The sequence below is a fragment of the Festucalex cinctus genome, chromosome 13 (assembly GCF_051991245.1).
Source record: "Festucalex cinctus isolate MCC-2025b chromosome 13, RoL_Fcin_1.0, whole genome shotgun sequence".
Classification (NCBI taxonomy): Eukaryota; Metazoa; Chordata; class Actinopteri; order Syngnathiformes; family Syngnathidae; genus Festucalex; species Festucalex cinctus.
Genome location: NC_135423.1, coordinates 11,798,418 through 11,812,677, shown reverse-complemented (window position 1 = coordinate 11,812,677; position 14,260 = coordinate 11,798,418). Strand labels below are relative to the sequence as shown.

General features: G+C 37.7%; 1 protein-coding gene across 3 annotated transcripts in view; it reads left to right on the top strand.

The window, feature by feature from the left end:
• The window catches only part of drd2a (dopamine receptor D2a), a 52,803-nt gene extending 38,926 nt beyond the window's left edge, over positions 1-13,877 (top strand). For all 3 annotated transcript variants that reach the window (XM_077542023.1, XM_077542022.1, XM_077542021.1), the window contains 6 exons: positions 3,511-3,620; positions 6,463-6,599; positions 8,238-8,446; positions 10,324-10,407; positions 11,909-12,290; positions 12,923-13,877. In XM_077542023.1, coding sequence (XP_077398149.1) covers positions 3,511-3,620; positions 6,463-6,599; positions 8,238-8,446; positions 10,324-10,407; positions 11,909-12,290; positions 12,923-13,119 — 1,119 coding nt within the window. In that variant the 3' untranslated portion in view covers positions 13,120-13,877. The remainder of the gene's footprint in view (positions 1-3,510; positions 3,621-6,462; positions 6,600-8,237; positions 8,447-10,323; positions 10,408-11,908; positions 12,291-12,922) is intronic.
• The last annotated feature ends 383 nt before the right edge of the window (positions 13,878-14,260 follow it).

Below are 14,260 nucleotides of genomic sequence, written 5' to 3'. Positions count from 1 at the left end.
GAATTCATTTGCAAATACACTGCACATGGGCAAGATGTACTAATTGTAAAGGCCCTGGGCAGATTAGATTGGGTCTGATTGGACAAAAAAAATCTAACATCCACATACTGGAAGCGGAAATGGAGAATAGACCATTCGGAATAAATTAATACAATTTCATAAAACAAAAAAATGTTAAAATGCTCTAATAAAGTGCAGTTTTAATCTGGTAATGATATTTTCAACAGGTGTTTTTGCATTTTAAATTCTTTACTTTATTAGTAATGTAATGTGCACACATACACATCTTCATTTTCCTTTCACTTTGATTTCATCCATCCATCCATTTTCTTGACCGCTTATTCCTCACAAGGGTTGTCGGGGGAGCTGGCGCCTATCTCAGCTGGCTTTGGGCAGTAGGCGGAGGACATCCTGGACTGGTTGCCAGCCAATCGCAGACTTTGATTTCAACTGACACCCAAAATTGCTCCCGCCACCTCCGTTGTCTGCTCCCAAGCCTCCGCTACTACGTTTCCAATTCCTCATCGCAACACCTTTGCATATTAAGCCAGAATGCTGACACAATTTGAATCACGAGAAGCTTGTGAAAGCATATTCGCCGGCTGGTGTTTGAGTGTGCGGGAACCAAAACAGCTGCGGCCCCGCCGACAAACGTGCTTTTGTTTGGCTGTCATTGTCGAAAAGAGACAAAACGAGCAGTCACTGAAATATTGTCTTACCTGCGACAATGTGATTCGACTTGTGTTTGTGTTCTAAATTAAAGACGGTAAGTTCACGGAGTTTGTGATGAAGACGTTATAGCAAGGAAGGAGTAGAAAAGTAGTACATCAAGACAGACACAAGTTCTAAAGGTTAAAAAATGCAAAAGAGGAGGAAAGTGAAGAGGTTGTGAGTGCGGGGAGGCCACTCATTACGATGTCTAATCTGTGTGCAATCAATGTCTCGGACAGCAGAAACGTTTGACGCTTAATTTTTTGGACGACAAGGCCTCAGGGACAAAGATTAATTGACCTCCTGACACATACATCTGATACCCTTTTAAGAGCTGTGCGAGGAAGCAGGTGGGCTTGTGTCAGGCGAGACGGGTGGCCTGTCAGGTCGGCGCTGATAATGTTACGTTCGTAATGGGGAGCTTGGAGTAACCGTAAGCTTATAAATGCACGCACTTTGATTGAAAGCCACAGGCGGGCTACAAGCGCAGGTAAAAACACTTGTAAACAAAGTTAACCACTCAAAATATTGATTGGCGTTGCTTTTTGCGGTAGCAGCACTTTTATGTGTATGCATTATTGTTGTGAAACGGTTTACTGATAAACTGTAAATTTTGGTGGCAACTCTAACATGTGGACAATGTCTGTCATATTCGGCCTTGCACGTATTTTCTCGTCAACTTAAAGCACATTTCTGTGAAGCTTGAGCTTATTGGCTGTTTGTGGAACAGGCTCACTCGTCTTTATTGATCATGTAACTCATGATGGTCGCAGTATAGTGAATTCTAAAGTTGACGAAACCGATTTGTCTTGAATTTGCAGAATGATGCATCCAAACTAATCGGAAGAAGCATCAACATACAACAAGACAATGAGTTTTTCATCAAAACAAAAAACAAAAAAAGTGGAAGATCTTAGACTAACCAAAACAATCACCGGATCCAAACCCAAAAGAGCATGCATTTTACCTCCTCAAGAGGAGACTGAAAAGAGAAACCTCCAGAAACAAACAAGAACTGAAAGAGGCTGCAGTAAAGGCCTGGAAATTTATTTCAAATGAAGAATGCACCCGTTTGTCAACGTGTTGCAAGCTGGATGCAGTATTTGCAAATACGGGTTATGTCACTAAATATTCAATGTTATTCACTTAATAACGTCCGTTCCTGACCAGTGCTTCTGATTTGTCACCTCTACTGTTTATTTGAATCTCTTTTGATTTATCTTTTTAAATGAAACCAATCCATTGTGCAAAAGAGTTGGATTTTGTTCCGATGATTGTTAGGGGAAGTTTTGACACCGTTTCATCTTTTGTTCAGTGACGAACATAAATGAATGTTTTTCATAATGCCGAGAATGTTGTTGACTTAATTTGCCTCAAATGGACTTGATGGACAGACAGACTCATCTCCAGATGGATGGATGAAGCTGTTTTGTGTGATTTTATAATTTCACAAATTGGATATCAACTGTTTTTTTTTCTCTCAAAGGCACAATTTGGATCTGAATGAGGCCTTTCAAAAAAAAAAAAAAAATGTAGCTAGAAACCTCGTACATATTGGATTTGTGATTATGACCATGAATATACCCGTGTCAATATCAGGTTAAATGCACCCATCAATGTGTCAATACATTAAAAACACGTTGTGTGCTGAATGGTTGGATCCCAAAACGCAGACACAAATAAAGTTTTAACTATTTATTCACATAACTTGACTAAACGGAAAAAAAACGAGAATGCATCGAGAATCACAAGATGCCAAGTAGCACTGAGGACAGTGATCAATAATCCAGCAAAACACACAATTCTCAGACCCTTATATAGACAGTCAATCAATTTCATTGATTGTGGCTAGACATGTGAGTACCAGTACTGACATGGAATTCTCTGATTGGCTGTTAACCCAGTAATTACAGATAGTTCCTGACATCAACAAACATCATATAGCATAAACGACGCTTGACATCATATAGTCCAGACATCTCACTGTGGATGAACTCCTCCTGGGTGCCTTTCCTTACAGGGTACATCTGTGCCCCGCCATGTTGTGGTTTTCATGTGTTTGTTGGGTTTTGGGTGTGTCTGTGGGTACGATCATGGGGATGGGGGGGCTTTTTCTTTCTTTTATTTTATTGCATTATGGATGTCCAGCACTTTGAGTTGCATTTTAAATGTATGAAAGGTGCTATATAAATAAAGTTGATTGATTGATTGATCATATAGCCTAAAACTAGTTGAAACTGGATGCTGTTACATCAATACCAAAACAGACACATAAACTCTGGCGCATGGTCATGAACTCTACTCAGGCGTGACCCCAGACATGAGACAAGACCCAAACATTACTACTGCATGACCCGAGTCATGTCACGTAGTGTAAATCTGAAATGCAACATTGACAATTAAATATGGTTTAAATAGGTTACATTAGACTGGTATTGATTATTGACGATAGCAAGTGATGTCAGCCCATTTAAATCAATGGAGGGAACCAATCAGCCCATGCATGCAAACTAAAAACAATATAACATTAAAAATGTATGTTGTTGTTAAGTTCCGTGAATGTGTTCCATTTTAGATGCCTTGAAATGTGCATATAAGACGAGAGTAAAGTGGTGGCTATGGGGAGGATCAGATCAGGATCATTAAATTGGAATTGCTCACTTACTTGGGCCTGTTGTGTAAATTCAAATAGTGTGTTATTCAGGCAAACAATTTCTGCGGCGCTTTTCCTGAGTGCCTTGGCTTCCTTTTGTTAATGGTTGCACTAAGCTGCCACTTGTTGGTGTTTTCCTCTTGCAGGTCGTCGGGGAGTGGCGCTTTAGCAAGATCCACTGTGACATCTTTGTCACTCTCGACGTGATGATGTGTACAGCCAGCATCCTCAATCTGTGCGCCATCAGCATTGATCGGTGAGTCGGCCAATGCGCAGATTGCTCTTTCCTTCCTGGCAGCTTTGCATGGATTTCTCAAAGGAAATCTTTACCTTATGAATAACAGGAGAGCTGTCGCCAACCTTTCCCAGTTCATGCCTGTTATTTTACAACACCCCATGTAAATTGTTTGTACATGTTAAGATGTAATAGCATGAGTACAAAAGACATATCAAGATAGTACGGAAATTTAATTCAATAGGGTACTTTAATAAAGTGCAAATGTTAAGAACAGTATTCATAGATGCAACCAGCATGAACCAATTAATCAGACAAGATATGAATTACTGAAATGAGTCTCGTTGGAGATTTGTACATATCTTGGGAGAGTTGTGCACTGTACCGCATCCTATCTAGTTTATGACTGTAGCTGGAATTATGTTTTTACTTGTTAACTATCCACAGGGGGAAGCAAAACAGAGAGTTAATTAGAAGCTGCTGAAATTTAGCTGCGGACCACAGCCCTTTGCTGCGGTCAGATGAACAACTCATTGTTTGTTTAGGGGGCCAGTGAATTACCCTGAGAGATACAGCTGTAAAAATGAATCATAAAAGAAACTACTGGGGTTCACCTCAACAATGTTAATATGAACAGTTAAAAAAAAAAAACTGTACATATATATATATATATATATATATATATATATATATATATATATGTGTGTGTGTGTGTGTACACCGCATATATACCGTGTATATATATATATATATATATATATATATATATATGTGTGTGTACACCGCATATATACCGTGTATATATATATATATATATATATATATATATATATATGTATGTATGTACACCGCATATATACCGTGTATATATATATATATATATATATATATATATATATATATATGTGTGTGTGTGTGTGTGTACACCGCATATATAACGTGTGTATATATATATATATATATATATATATATATATATATGTGTGTGTGTGTATATTTATATGTGTGTGTGTGTGTGTACACCGCATATATATACCGTGTATATATATATATATATGTGTGTGTATATTTATATGTGTGTGTGTGTGTGTACACCGCATATATACCGTGTATATATATATATATATATATATATATATATATGTATATATATATATATATATGTATGTACACCGCATATATATATATATATATATATGTGTACACCGCATATATACCGTGTATATATATATATATATATATATGTATATATGTACACCGCATATATATATATATATATATATGTGTACACCGCATATATACCGTATATATATATATATATATATATGTGTACACCGCATATATACCGTATATATATATATATATATATATATATATATATATATATATATATATATGTGTGTGATTTCCCGTGATGTTTTCCTTTGCAACAAAATCAAAGCTCACACCTCTCATTGATAGGATTGAATTAGGATACATGTATGTCTCTCATTTGTCGAGAAAATCACATCATCCCATGTAATAGCCTGATACATCATCATTTGTGTTTGAAATGAATGTCTGTCCTAAATGCCAAAGGTAAACGACACCACAATTTGCATTTAGATGTTATTTATAAGACTCGTATACCCTTGGGGTGCACTTGCTGATCCTCAAGGGGATGACTGCGGCACTTTCCAGGACTTCCATCCTCTTTGCTGAGAACATCCAAGCATCCACTTAAAGGGTAGTTACTTTACAAGAGTCTTGGATGAAATGTGTTCTTCCCTTGAACATCTGGAGGCAGCTTCCTCTTTTCGACATGAAAGGATAGTTGCTTCTTCTTCTCCATGCGCATCCGTCACCATGCTCTTGTTTATCAAAGTGGAGCAAATTGGACATTACAGACTCTCCATGTGCCCCTCACACTGCAGCTGCATGCACATACAAATATTAATGCTTTGGAACGTCACGATGCAAAATAGGTTATAGGATAGAGAGAGAGAGAGAGAGAGAGAGAGAGAGAGAGAGAGAGAGAGAGAGAGAGAGAGAGAGAGAGAGAGAGAGAGAGAGAGAGAGCGAGAGACTCATTTCCAAAACAATACAAATATTGGATGCAAAAAAACTTTCAATTTCACAAACACCTTTCAAATAAAAATGTGATGAGTGGATTTTGACACTTGATCACCTTCGTCGAGTTGTGTGAATTGAATTTGTGGGGCTTCACACACCTCGAGAGAGATTGCTTGTTACCACAAACCAATATAATGCTAGCAATTAGTAGGGTAATCAAAATGCATTGATTGATCCATCTGGCCTGTCTCCTGGTATCTCCACACTCTGCTAGGAGACGCAACAAACCTCAAATCAAGATTTTAATCACTCAATATATAACAGTCAAACCTACTGATTACAGCGTGCATGAATGGGTCATCCTGGAGAATCTCAACAACCTGTGCAGGGTTATGTCGTCAAGTCATTATAGTGGCAAGGCAACTGGAATAATGCAAATCTACTAAGCAATCAGCCGGACAATGCCCACAGAAAGCCCTGATCACCTTAATCTGGCTTTGGCGATAGAATTGGAGATCTTCAGACAGCCATGAGCGAGGTTGTTACAACCAAACAACATAATGCTAGCAATCAACCAAATTACACCGCTCAGTGACGATGCGGCCACCTCGACTGATCTGGACTCTCTCCCGCTCTTGACGCTGAGTGTGAAGTTGAGTCGCCAAGTCAGGGCATAACTGGTGGCGAATGACTGCAACTGGAAAAATGCAAAACAGGTTGTCAGGAATCAGTCCAACCTGTACGCCGTGTGATTCTATATATTGTATTGTTGATGTCAATTTGAAACTAAATAGCTTTCCCCCTCTGTCAGTTACACAGCAGTTGCGATGCCGATGCTTTACAACACCCGCTACAGTTCCAGAAGACGCGTGACGATTATGATCTCAGTGGTTTGGGTGCTCTCCTTCGCCATATCCTGTCCTCTTCTCTTTGGGCTCAATAACACAGGTAAGAGAAAGCACCATTTGTGAGAACACAATTTATTTTCTTAAATCACATTTTGCTCGCATGGTCTATCCATCAGAATTGTGGTTTGACCCTTGATTTGCATTATGTCGTACATTTAGAGTAGTTCTTCTTCAAGGGTCAAACTTAATCATAATGTTATTTGCTGGCTCGACTGTTCGCTGTGAAACCATCGCTCAACTGCAATGAGAGAAAAAAAAAATGTTTCTGCTCTGACCTTCGACATGAGCCGCTTCAAACTTCTCATTCAAAGTCTGTCTGGATACTTTATATGTCAAAATTGGAAGTGAAAAATCCCCTCAAAGTTGAAGTTGACTAACTTTGCCAGAGACTGTGACTCTGGAGTGAAGGAGAAAATATAGAAATTACATTTCAGTCAGTATCAGCATCAGTCTATTTACAGACCCATAACAGCATCATGTCCATTTGTGTTTACAAAAGCTAACAAAATGGTAAAAAATAACATTGAAAATCCCTCCATCCATTCTCTTAACCGTTTGATTCTCACAAGGTTTGCGGGGATGCTGGAGCCTATCCCAGCCGGCTTTGGGCAGTAGGTGGGGTACACCCTGAACTGGTTGCCAGCCAATCGCAGAATGTTGAAAATAATAGTAATAAATAATAAACTTATGTGTGAAAGTACTTTATTAAAATTAAATAAAGAAAACTAATTGGAACTACATTTTACATTTATAAAAAAAAAAAAAAAAAAAAACTAAAACTAACTGTAACTAACAAAAATGCAAAATTGTTTGCATCTTTGTCAATCAATTTCATTTGCTTTCTGGGCTCATAATAAATATATAAATAAATCAGTTGGACAGAAGAAGGAAGGTCCAAAAAAGTATGCAACAGCTGTGACTGGTTTTTTTTTTGGTTTTTTTTAGCTCTCATTCAAATATTAGATTTAAAAAAAAAACAACAACAACAACCTAACACTAATACTAAAACTAATAAAATTAACTAAAACGAAGAAATTTGATTAAAACAAAAAAAAACTAAATACTAAGTAAAATTTAGTGGATTCAAAAATGAAACAAAAGTTTTAAAAAAATAAATAATGATAACTATTAAAAATAACTGTATTAAAAAATCCAAAACTGTTATAACCTCTAACCTCTAAATTGCCCATAGATTAGCATGTATAGTGTCTCACCCAAACTTAGCTGGGATCGACTCCAGCCTACCCACGACCCGAATGAGGACACACGGTGTTAAAAATGGAAGGCTGGATGGATGTAAATATCAAACATTTGGACTCACGGAGGTGTTTGGCTCCGCGATGACTCACTTTGTTTGCGTCCCCAAGCTGGGCGAAATAAAAAGGATTGTCATGTTCCAAGCAACGGGAAAGGAGCCTAATAAAAGAAATTGTGTAAATAACCCTCAGGTGAGGCGAGGTGACATTTTCTGATGTATTTTCAAGAGATTGAACATCACACACAAACCCTCAGTTGTTGCTGCAAATGCAATTTCAAGGTACAGCACGTCATGTACCAAAGAAGGCTTTTTGAATTGAGGAAGCAACTCCACAGTCGTCATAAAAATGGGCTAAACACAAATCCTTTGCTTTGTTTTGTTTTGACGCACAGCTTTGAATCTTTTCCTGTCTCCTCACAGCGACTCGGGAAGCGACGCTGTGTGTTATCGCCAACCCCGCCTTCGTGGTGTACTCCTCCATCGTGTCCTTCTATGTTCCCTTCATCATCACCCTGCTGGTTTACGTGCAAATCTACGTGGTCCTGAGGAAGCGCAGGAAGCGTGTCAACACCAAACCCAAGCAGCGCCTGTGTCAGGCCGCCGTCCCCGATGTGGCCACGTCACTCAAGGTGGGCTTTGTGATGCTGTACAAACGCCGATTTTTATTTTTTATTTTATTTTTTTTAAGAGAGTCTTGTGTCACATGGCTCTGTTGCCCCAATCCAACGTACTCGTGATATTTGACTCACTTTGACAATTTGGGCTGTGTGACCCCCGCGCACCAAAGCAAAATTTTCAAGGGATTCATTTAAGTAAAACAGAAATATATATTTACCTTACTGACTGGCGTCAAATCACCCTGTACGGAAGCATGGACCTGCCAACAATTTTAACTGGGCTATGTCGTTCGAACGTATTAGCTAAAATGTCGGCCAAATGCTAAAAACATAGCATTGCCACAATTGCACATGCGCAAGTTAATGCCCCATGGCATTATGGGGGAAAAAAATACTGTTTTAGCATTTAGCCAATATTTATTTATATGTTCGAATGACTTTGCACGACCACTTTGCAGTATGTTCAAACGTCATAGCCCACTCAAAACCAGTTACTAGCAACATAAAAAATGTGGGGAATTTTCTTTAAAAAAAAATAAAATAAAAAATGGAAAGAGCAGTTGAGATGCCTCTAAAATGCTCTATAACTAAATAAAAAAAATAAAAAAAATAAAGTTGACCACTGACGTACATGACCCGCTGCTATTCTCACCAATAATTTTCCAATTGTGTTAGTTAAGTTGAGGCAAGAGAATGGATAATTTTGACACATCAGCCTATAGGAGCATTTAGTGGATATTTTATTTTACATTTTATTTTATTTTATTATTATAACATGTCAGCAAATCAGAGAAAGTGTTCCCCAAATGGCAGACAAAAAAAAAGAAAAAACTAAAAAAACTGGGGTTACACTTTTTACTCAAATTTTGTTCTTTGCAAAGATTTTCTGCAGACAAAATCAGCCAAAACCATTCTCCAAAAAGGCAATTTTTACTAACAGAAAAATCTCAATTTCTTTGTAACCCGATTTTCCAAATTATTGCTGTGTTGTACTCAGGTTGAAGTTGCCGTTCCAATCAGACTCCGCATTTTAACATCATCATTTTTGGCAACACGTCACCTTGCTACTGTGACCTGGGTAACGATAAGCAGTAGTCCTGGGTTTAAAAAATCGAATAATCGATATCGAATCGATTTTTTTTCCGAGCCTGGTATTGATTAATAAAACCATGAATCGATTATTTTAATATCTCTTTTGCCCATAAATTTGTAAGGAAATACAATTTTAAAGGCCAAGGTTGTTTTTTTTGTTGTTGTGTATTTTACTTTTTTCTTGACATTTACTGTTCGCATTAATTTACAAGTATTTTAATTCAAATTGTTTTGGAGTAATGAAACAGATGACATCATTGTTGGCGAACACGTGTGGAAGTTCACTATAATCAAATAATTATGCAATTAATGTACTTTAAGTCTAATAATTTATTTTATTTTGGTGTTGATCCCAGTGTTTGTATGATGGCACAGCGAAAGGGGGTTTCATCGGTTTCTTTACAGTACATTAAAGTGTAATGCAATGGCCTGTGAAGTGATTACATGCTAGCGTATTGACAAACAAGCAGATAGTGATTATGATGAGAAAATAATCATTGTGGAGCAGACTCATTTCCATACCGCGACTGTCTGGCTGGCTGCACTTGTTTGTCTGTCGTGAAACAACCTCGCTGTCTACTTTATGATGCTGTCAAGTTAATGGCCTGACTTTCAACAGAAGATCACATTCTCACTGAGCTGTCTCGCCGTGCCAACGCTCATGTATTCTGCTTTGACCTTCCAAGCTGCCGTATCTGCGCTATGACAACCCCCTCTTTTTTTTTTTTGTCACTCGTGAGCTGACATTGTACACGCTGCTTGTTTGACACTTCTTTCTTTCTTTTTTTAAATTGCAGGAGTGCACTCACCCGGAAGATGTGAGGCTGTGCACGGTGATTGTCAAGTCAAACGGGAGTTTCCCCGCCAACAAGAAGAAGGTGGTACGTTGTCATTATGTTCTTCTCGAGTGTGATGGAAAGTGAATGTGACGGACTTGCGGGGAGATTTAGCAAGATGTCACCTTGAGACGTGACATCCCATCCACTATGTTAAACTAGGGATAGGCGTAATAATTGGTTAGTCAATTGTGCGGAACGGATTCATTGTCTTTTGAATTAATGGACCATATGGCACACGGCAAGATGTTAAGCATTTCCAGGGCAAAGGTCAGTTTCTGATGTCTACTTGTTAAAACACTATAAAGCCTGAACTATGAATTATATGAGAGAAAATTCTGATTCTTTGTAAATAGAGTATTTATTTTATATTTTTATATATATATGTATATATATATATATATATATATATATATATATTTATATTTATTTTATATTTTATAGTATTCCTTTTGAACAAAGAAAGAAAAAAATTATTTGAAAATCAACTTCCACATGTGACTTTTGATTTGTGTCATATTTGATACATCCGGTCACAATGCTTTAAATCCATACATTTCTAACTGTCAAAAATATATTAGTATTTCCAAAAATCAGAAGAAAACATTTCTCACTATTAATAAGTAAAGGTGTCTCCTTTCTCAATTGGGGCGATCTTGCAAGGTCGTTGAAAAAGTCATCAGCTGGGTGACACTGCCCTCTAATGGATTATCTGTGTAATGCATGTGTCAGATCATGTACGTCAGGGTTTTAATGGGGAAAAAAATATACTAAATAATGAATAAATAAATAATAAATAGAGGGCTAAGATTTCTTGTATTTAATATGATACATTTGGCTTTATAGCGTTAAATGCTACTGGGATGCCATCTGAATGAAAAATAACCTCTGTAAGTTAAATTTGCAATGGTGGTCTTTTTCTAAATTGTTCAACTTTTGAAACTATAAAATAGTCGTTAGTACGACTGCCTCGGAGTTCTTCAGTTTGGGGTTCGATCTGTCATATTGTGTGGAAAATATTTGTGTATCGTAATTTGTATGCATATATATACACAAAGACAATTGACCATAACATACTTCAAAGACGATAAATTAACAAATTTGAAAACAAAAAAAAATCCGACAGCCTAATACTAGGTCTCATGCTGTATTGAAAGCAAAAAAAAAAAAAAATGGCGTGTTTTAAGAATGGAAACTGCCGATGCTTGTCTAATGTGCATCAGGAGCATCTCCATAGTTGGGGACCAACAATACAAAAATCTTGATCCCATCTTGAGAAGCAGCTGAGTAGCTCCTCTGTCTTGTGGGTTTCCTCAGGGATCAATTCTAGAACCCCTGCTTTTCTCTTTGTATTTGCTGTTTCTGGGTTCTAACTTGTGATGGGATTTCCTTCCATTGCTATGCTGATGACAGGGAGATTTATGTTCCACTTAAGAAGAAAGATTCCTTCTCCTTAAAAAAGATTTTTTTAGGTCTGGAAATCATTCACACTGGAGGGGTTTTAACAACAATAATCCATATTTCCCCAAATGTCGGCACTTCTCAGATATTTATTAAAGACGTGGCCAGCAAAGGCGAAGATGTGGAACTGGACGAGCTCAACAGCGGAAGCAGCAGCCATAAACAGAAGTCGCAACGCAACCTGGGAGACACTCCGGCCACCAGCCACCAGCGACTGATGCCAGCCAAGGCCAACTCCAGCCCCACTTCCTCGCCCCCGACGCCCCCGGAGGAAAGCCAGAGAGCGGAGAAGAACGGAGAGCCCGGCAAGGAGGCCCTGGGAGATCCGGCGCAAATGGTGGCCAAAGTCTTCCAGACGCAGACGCTGCCCAACGGCAAGACGCAGACATCGTTGAAAAGCATGAGCAAGAGGAAGATCTCCCAACAGAAGGAGAAGAAGGCCACGCAGATGTTAGCCATCGTCCTCGGTAAGTCTGCTCAGTTACGTTGCAGGAAAAGGAAAGCGCCTTTAAAAAAAACAAGTGAAAACTACAATCCAATGGAAGAAATATAAACCCCTGCCATGGGTGTTTTTTTTTTTTTAAAATATAATAATAATAATAAAAAGATAAAAAAATTTAATTGTAATTAATCGCATGACTTCAATAGTTAACTCATGTTTGATTGCAAATTTGATATCCCTTCTAAATATACAATAAAATGTACAGTAAAAACATTTCATACTCTTATTAACATAAAGGTGGGGAAAAAATGTTTAACAAAAATGCTGCATCTTTTAGTCATTGATAGTCATTTCACAATAATTCATAAAATTGAGTTAAAAGTTAAAAAAAAAAAAAGTACTGTAAAAAACGAGCGTGATATTGACTTGTGTTGAGATCATTTTTTTGCCATTAGATGGCATAATTACATTTGTAAGACACTGGTGACAGCTCAGTGCATTTTTCTTTTCATATTAAGAGCTAGCTTATCTTTAACATGAAGTAACTTGTAAAATTCTGCACAATTTTTAAATTGTAAAATACAAATTGACCCACGTGTCTCCTGGATTCCCATTCCTAAACTTGTTCAAAATGTCCATTTTCTCTTCTCTCCTCAGGTGTATTCATCATATGCTGGCTGCCATTTTTCATTACACACATCTTGAACACCCACTGCACAAAATGCAAGGTTCCCGCCGAGATGTACAATGCCTTCACGTGGCTGGGCTACGTCAATAGCGCCGTGAATCCCATCATCTACACCACCTTTAACGTGGAGTTCCGAAAGGCATTCATCAAGATTTTACACTGCTGAAAGGCAGCGAGGTTTTTTTTCCGACTAAAGGATGAACACAAGCGTGTCACTGGGCAAATACCTCATTTTGGAAATGAAAACGCACTGCGGGGGGTTGGTAACTGAGATTTAGTGTTCAATGTCAGGGAACAAAGTGACTGAAAAAAAAAGAGACTTTTATTTTGGAAAGGTTCTTGGTGTTAATTGTTCAAGGAGTGCATTTCCTCGCTCCGAAAATCTGAATGTAAAACAAGAAATGTCTGTAACAACGGCTTGTTTGGCAAAGACAAATGTACGTTAAAACAAAAAAAAAGAAAAAGAAAAACATTGTGCTTGTCACTGTGTACTGTATACACCGCACACAAAAACTATTTATTGTGTGTTTCTTGTTTCTAAAAAATATACATCGATAAATATGTATATATAAAATCAGTGTTCATTTCAGTGTTGAGATACCTGAGCTCTATATTCTGAAAACCTATTTGGAATGTGTTTATGGCGAAAGACTCTTTATGGTACTTGCTGTATAATGTGGCTATGCCAATACCCACATGATTGCAATTTTATAAATTGGAATGTCATATTTCATTATTATCATTGTTATCATTTGCTGTAAATATGTTTTCCGAACACATTTACTGTGTTTCTATTATATGCCTGCGACAGAAATGTGATGCATGCTACACTGTTTCTCTCTTCGGCTGCCCATGATATGTATATGTTCAACTCTAAAAGATGTCCAATAAATGATGAGACACTGTCAAGTGCCATTTGATTAACGCTATTTCATTTGTGGATAGCTCAAAATTTGTCATCATTCAACAGTATTCCCAGCAATGCTTCCACTGATGCTGTGCCAGCGCCAAACTACCGTATTTTCCGCACTATAAGGCGCACTGCATTATAAGGCGCACCTTCAATGAATGACATTTTAAAACTTTTTCCATATATAAGGCGCTACAGTAGAGGCTGGGGTTACGTTATACATCCATTAGATGGTGCTGCGCTAAAGGGAATGTCAACAAAACAGTCAGATAGGTCAGTCAAACTTTATTAACAGATTACAAACCAGCTTTCTGACAACTCCATTCACTCCCAAAATGAATAAACAGCTGTTTTATTATTTTCTCTGAGGTAAAGTATTAGTATTAGCTAGCGATCC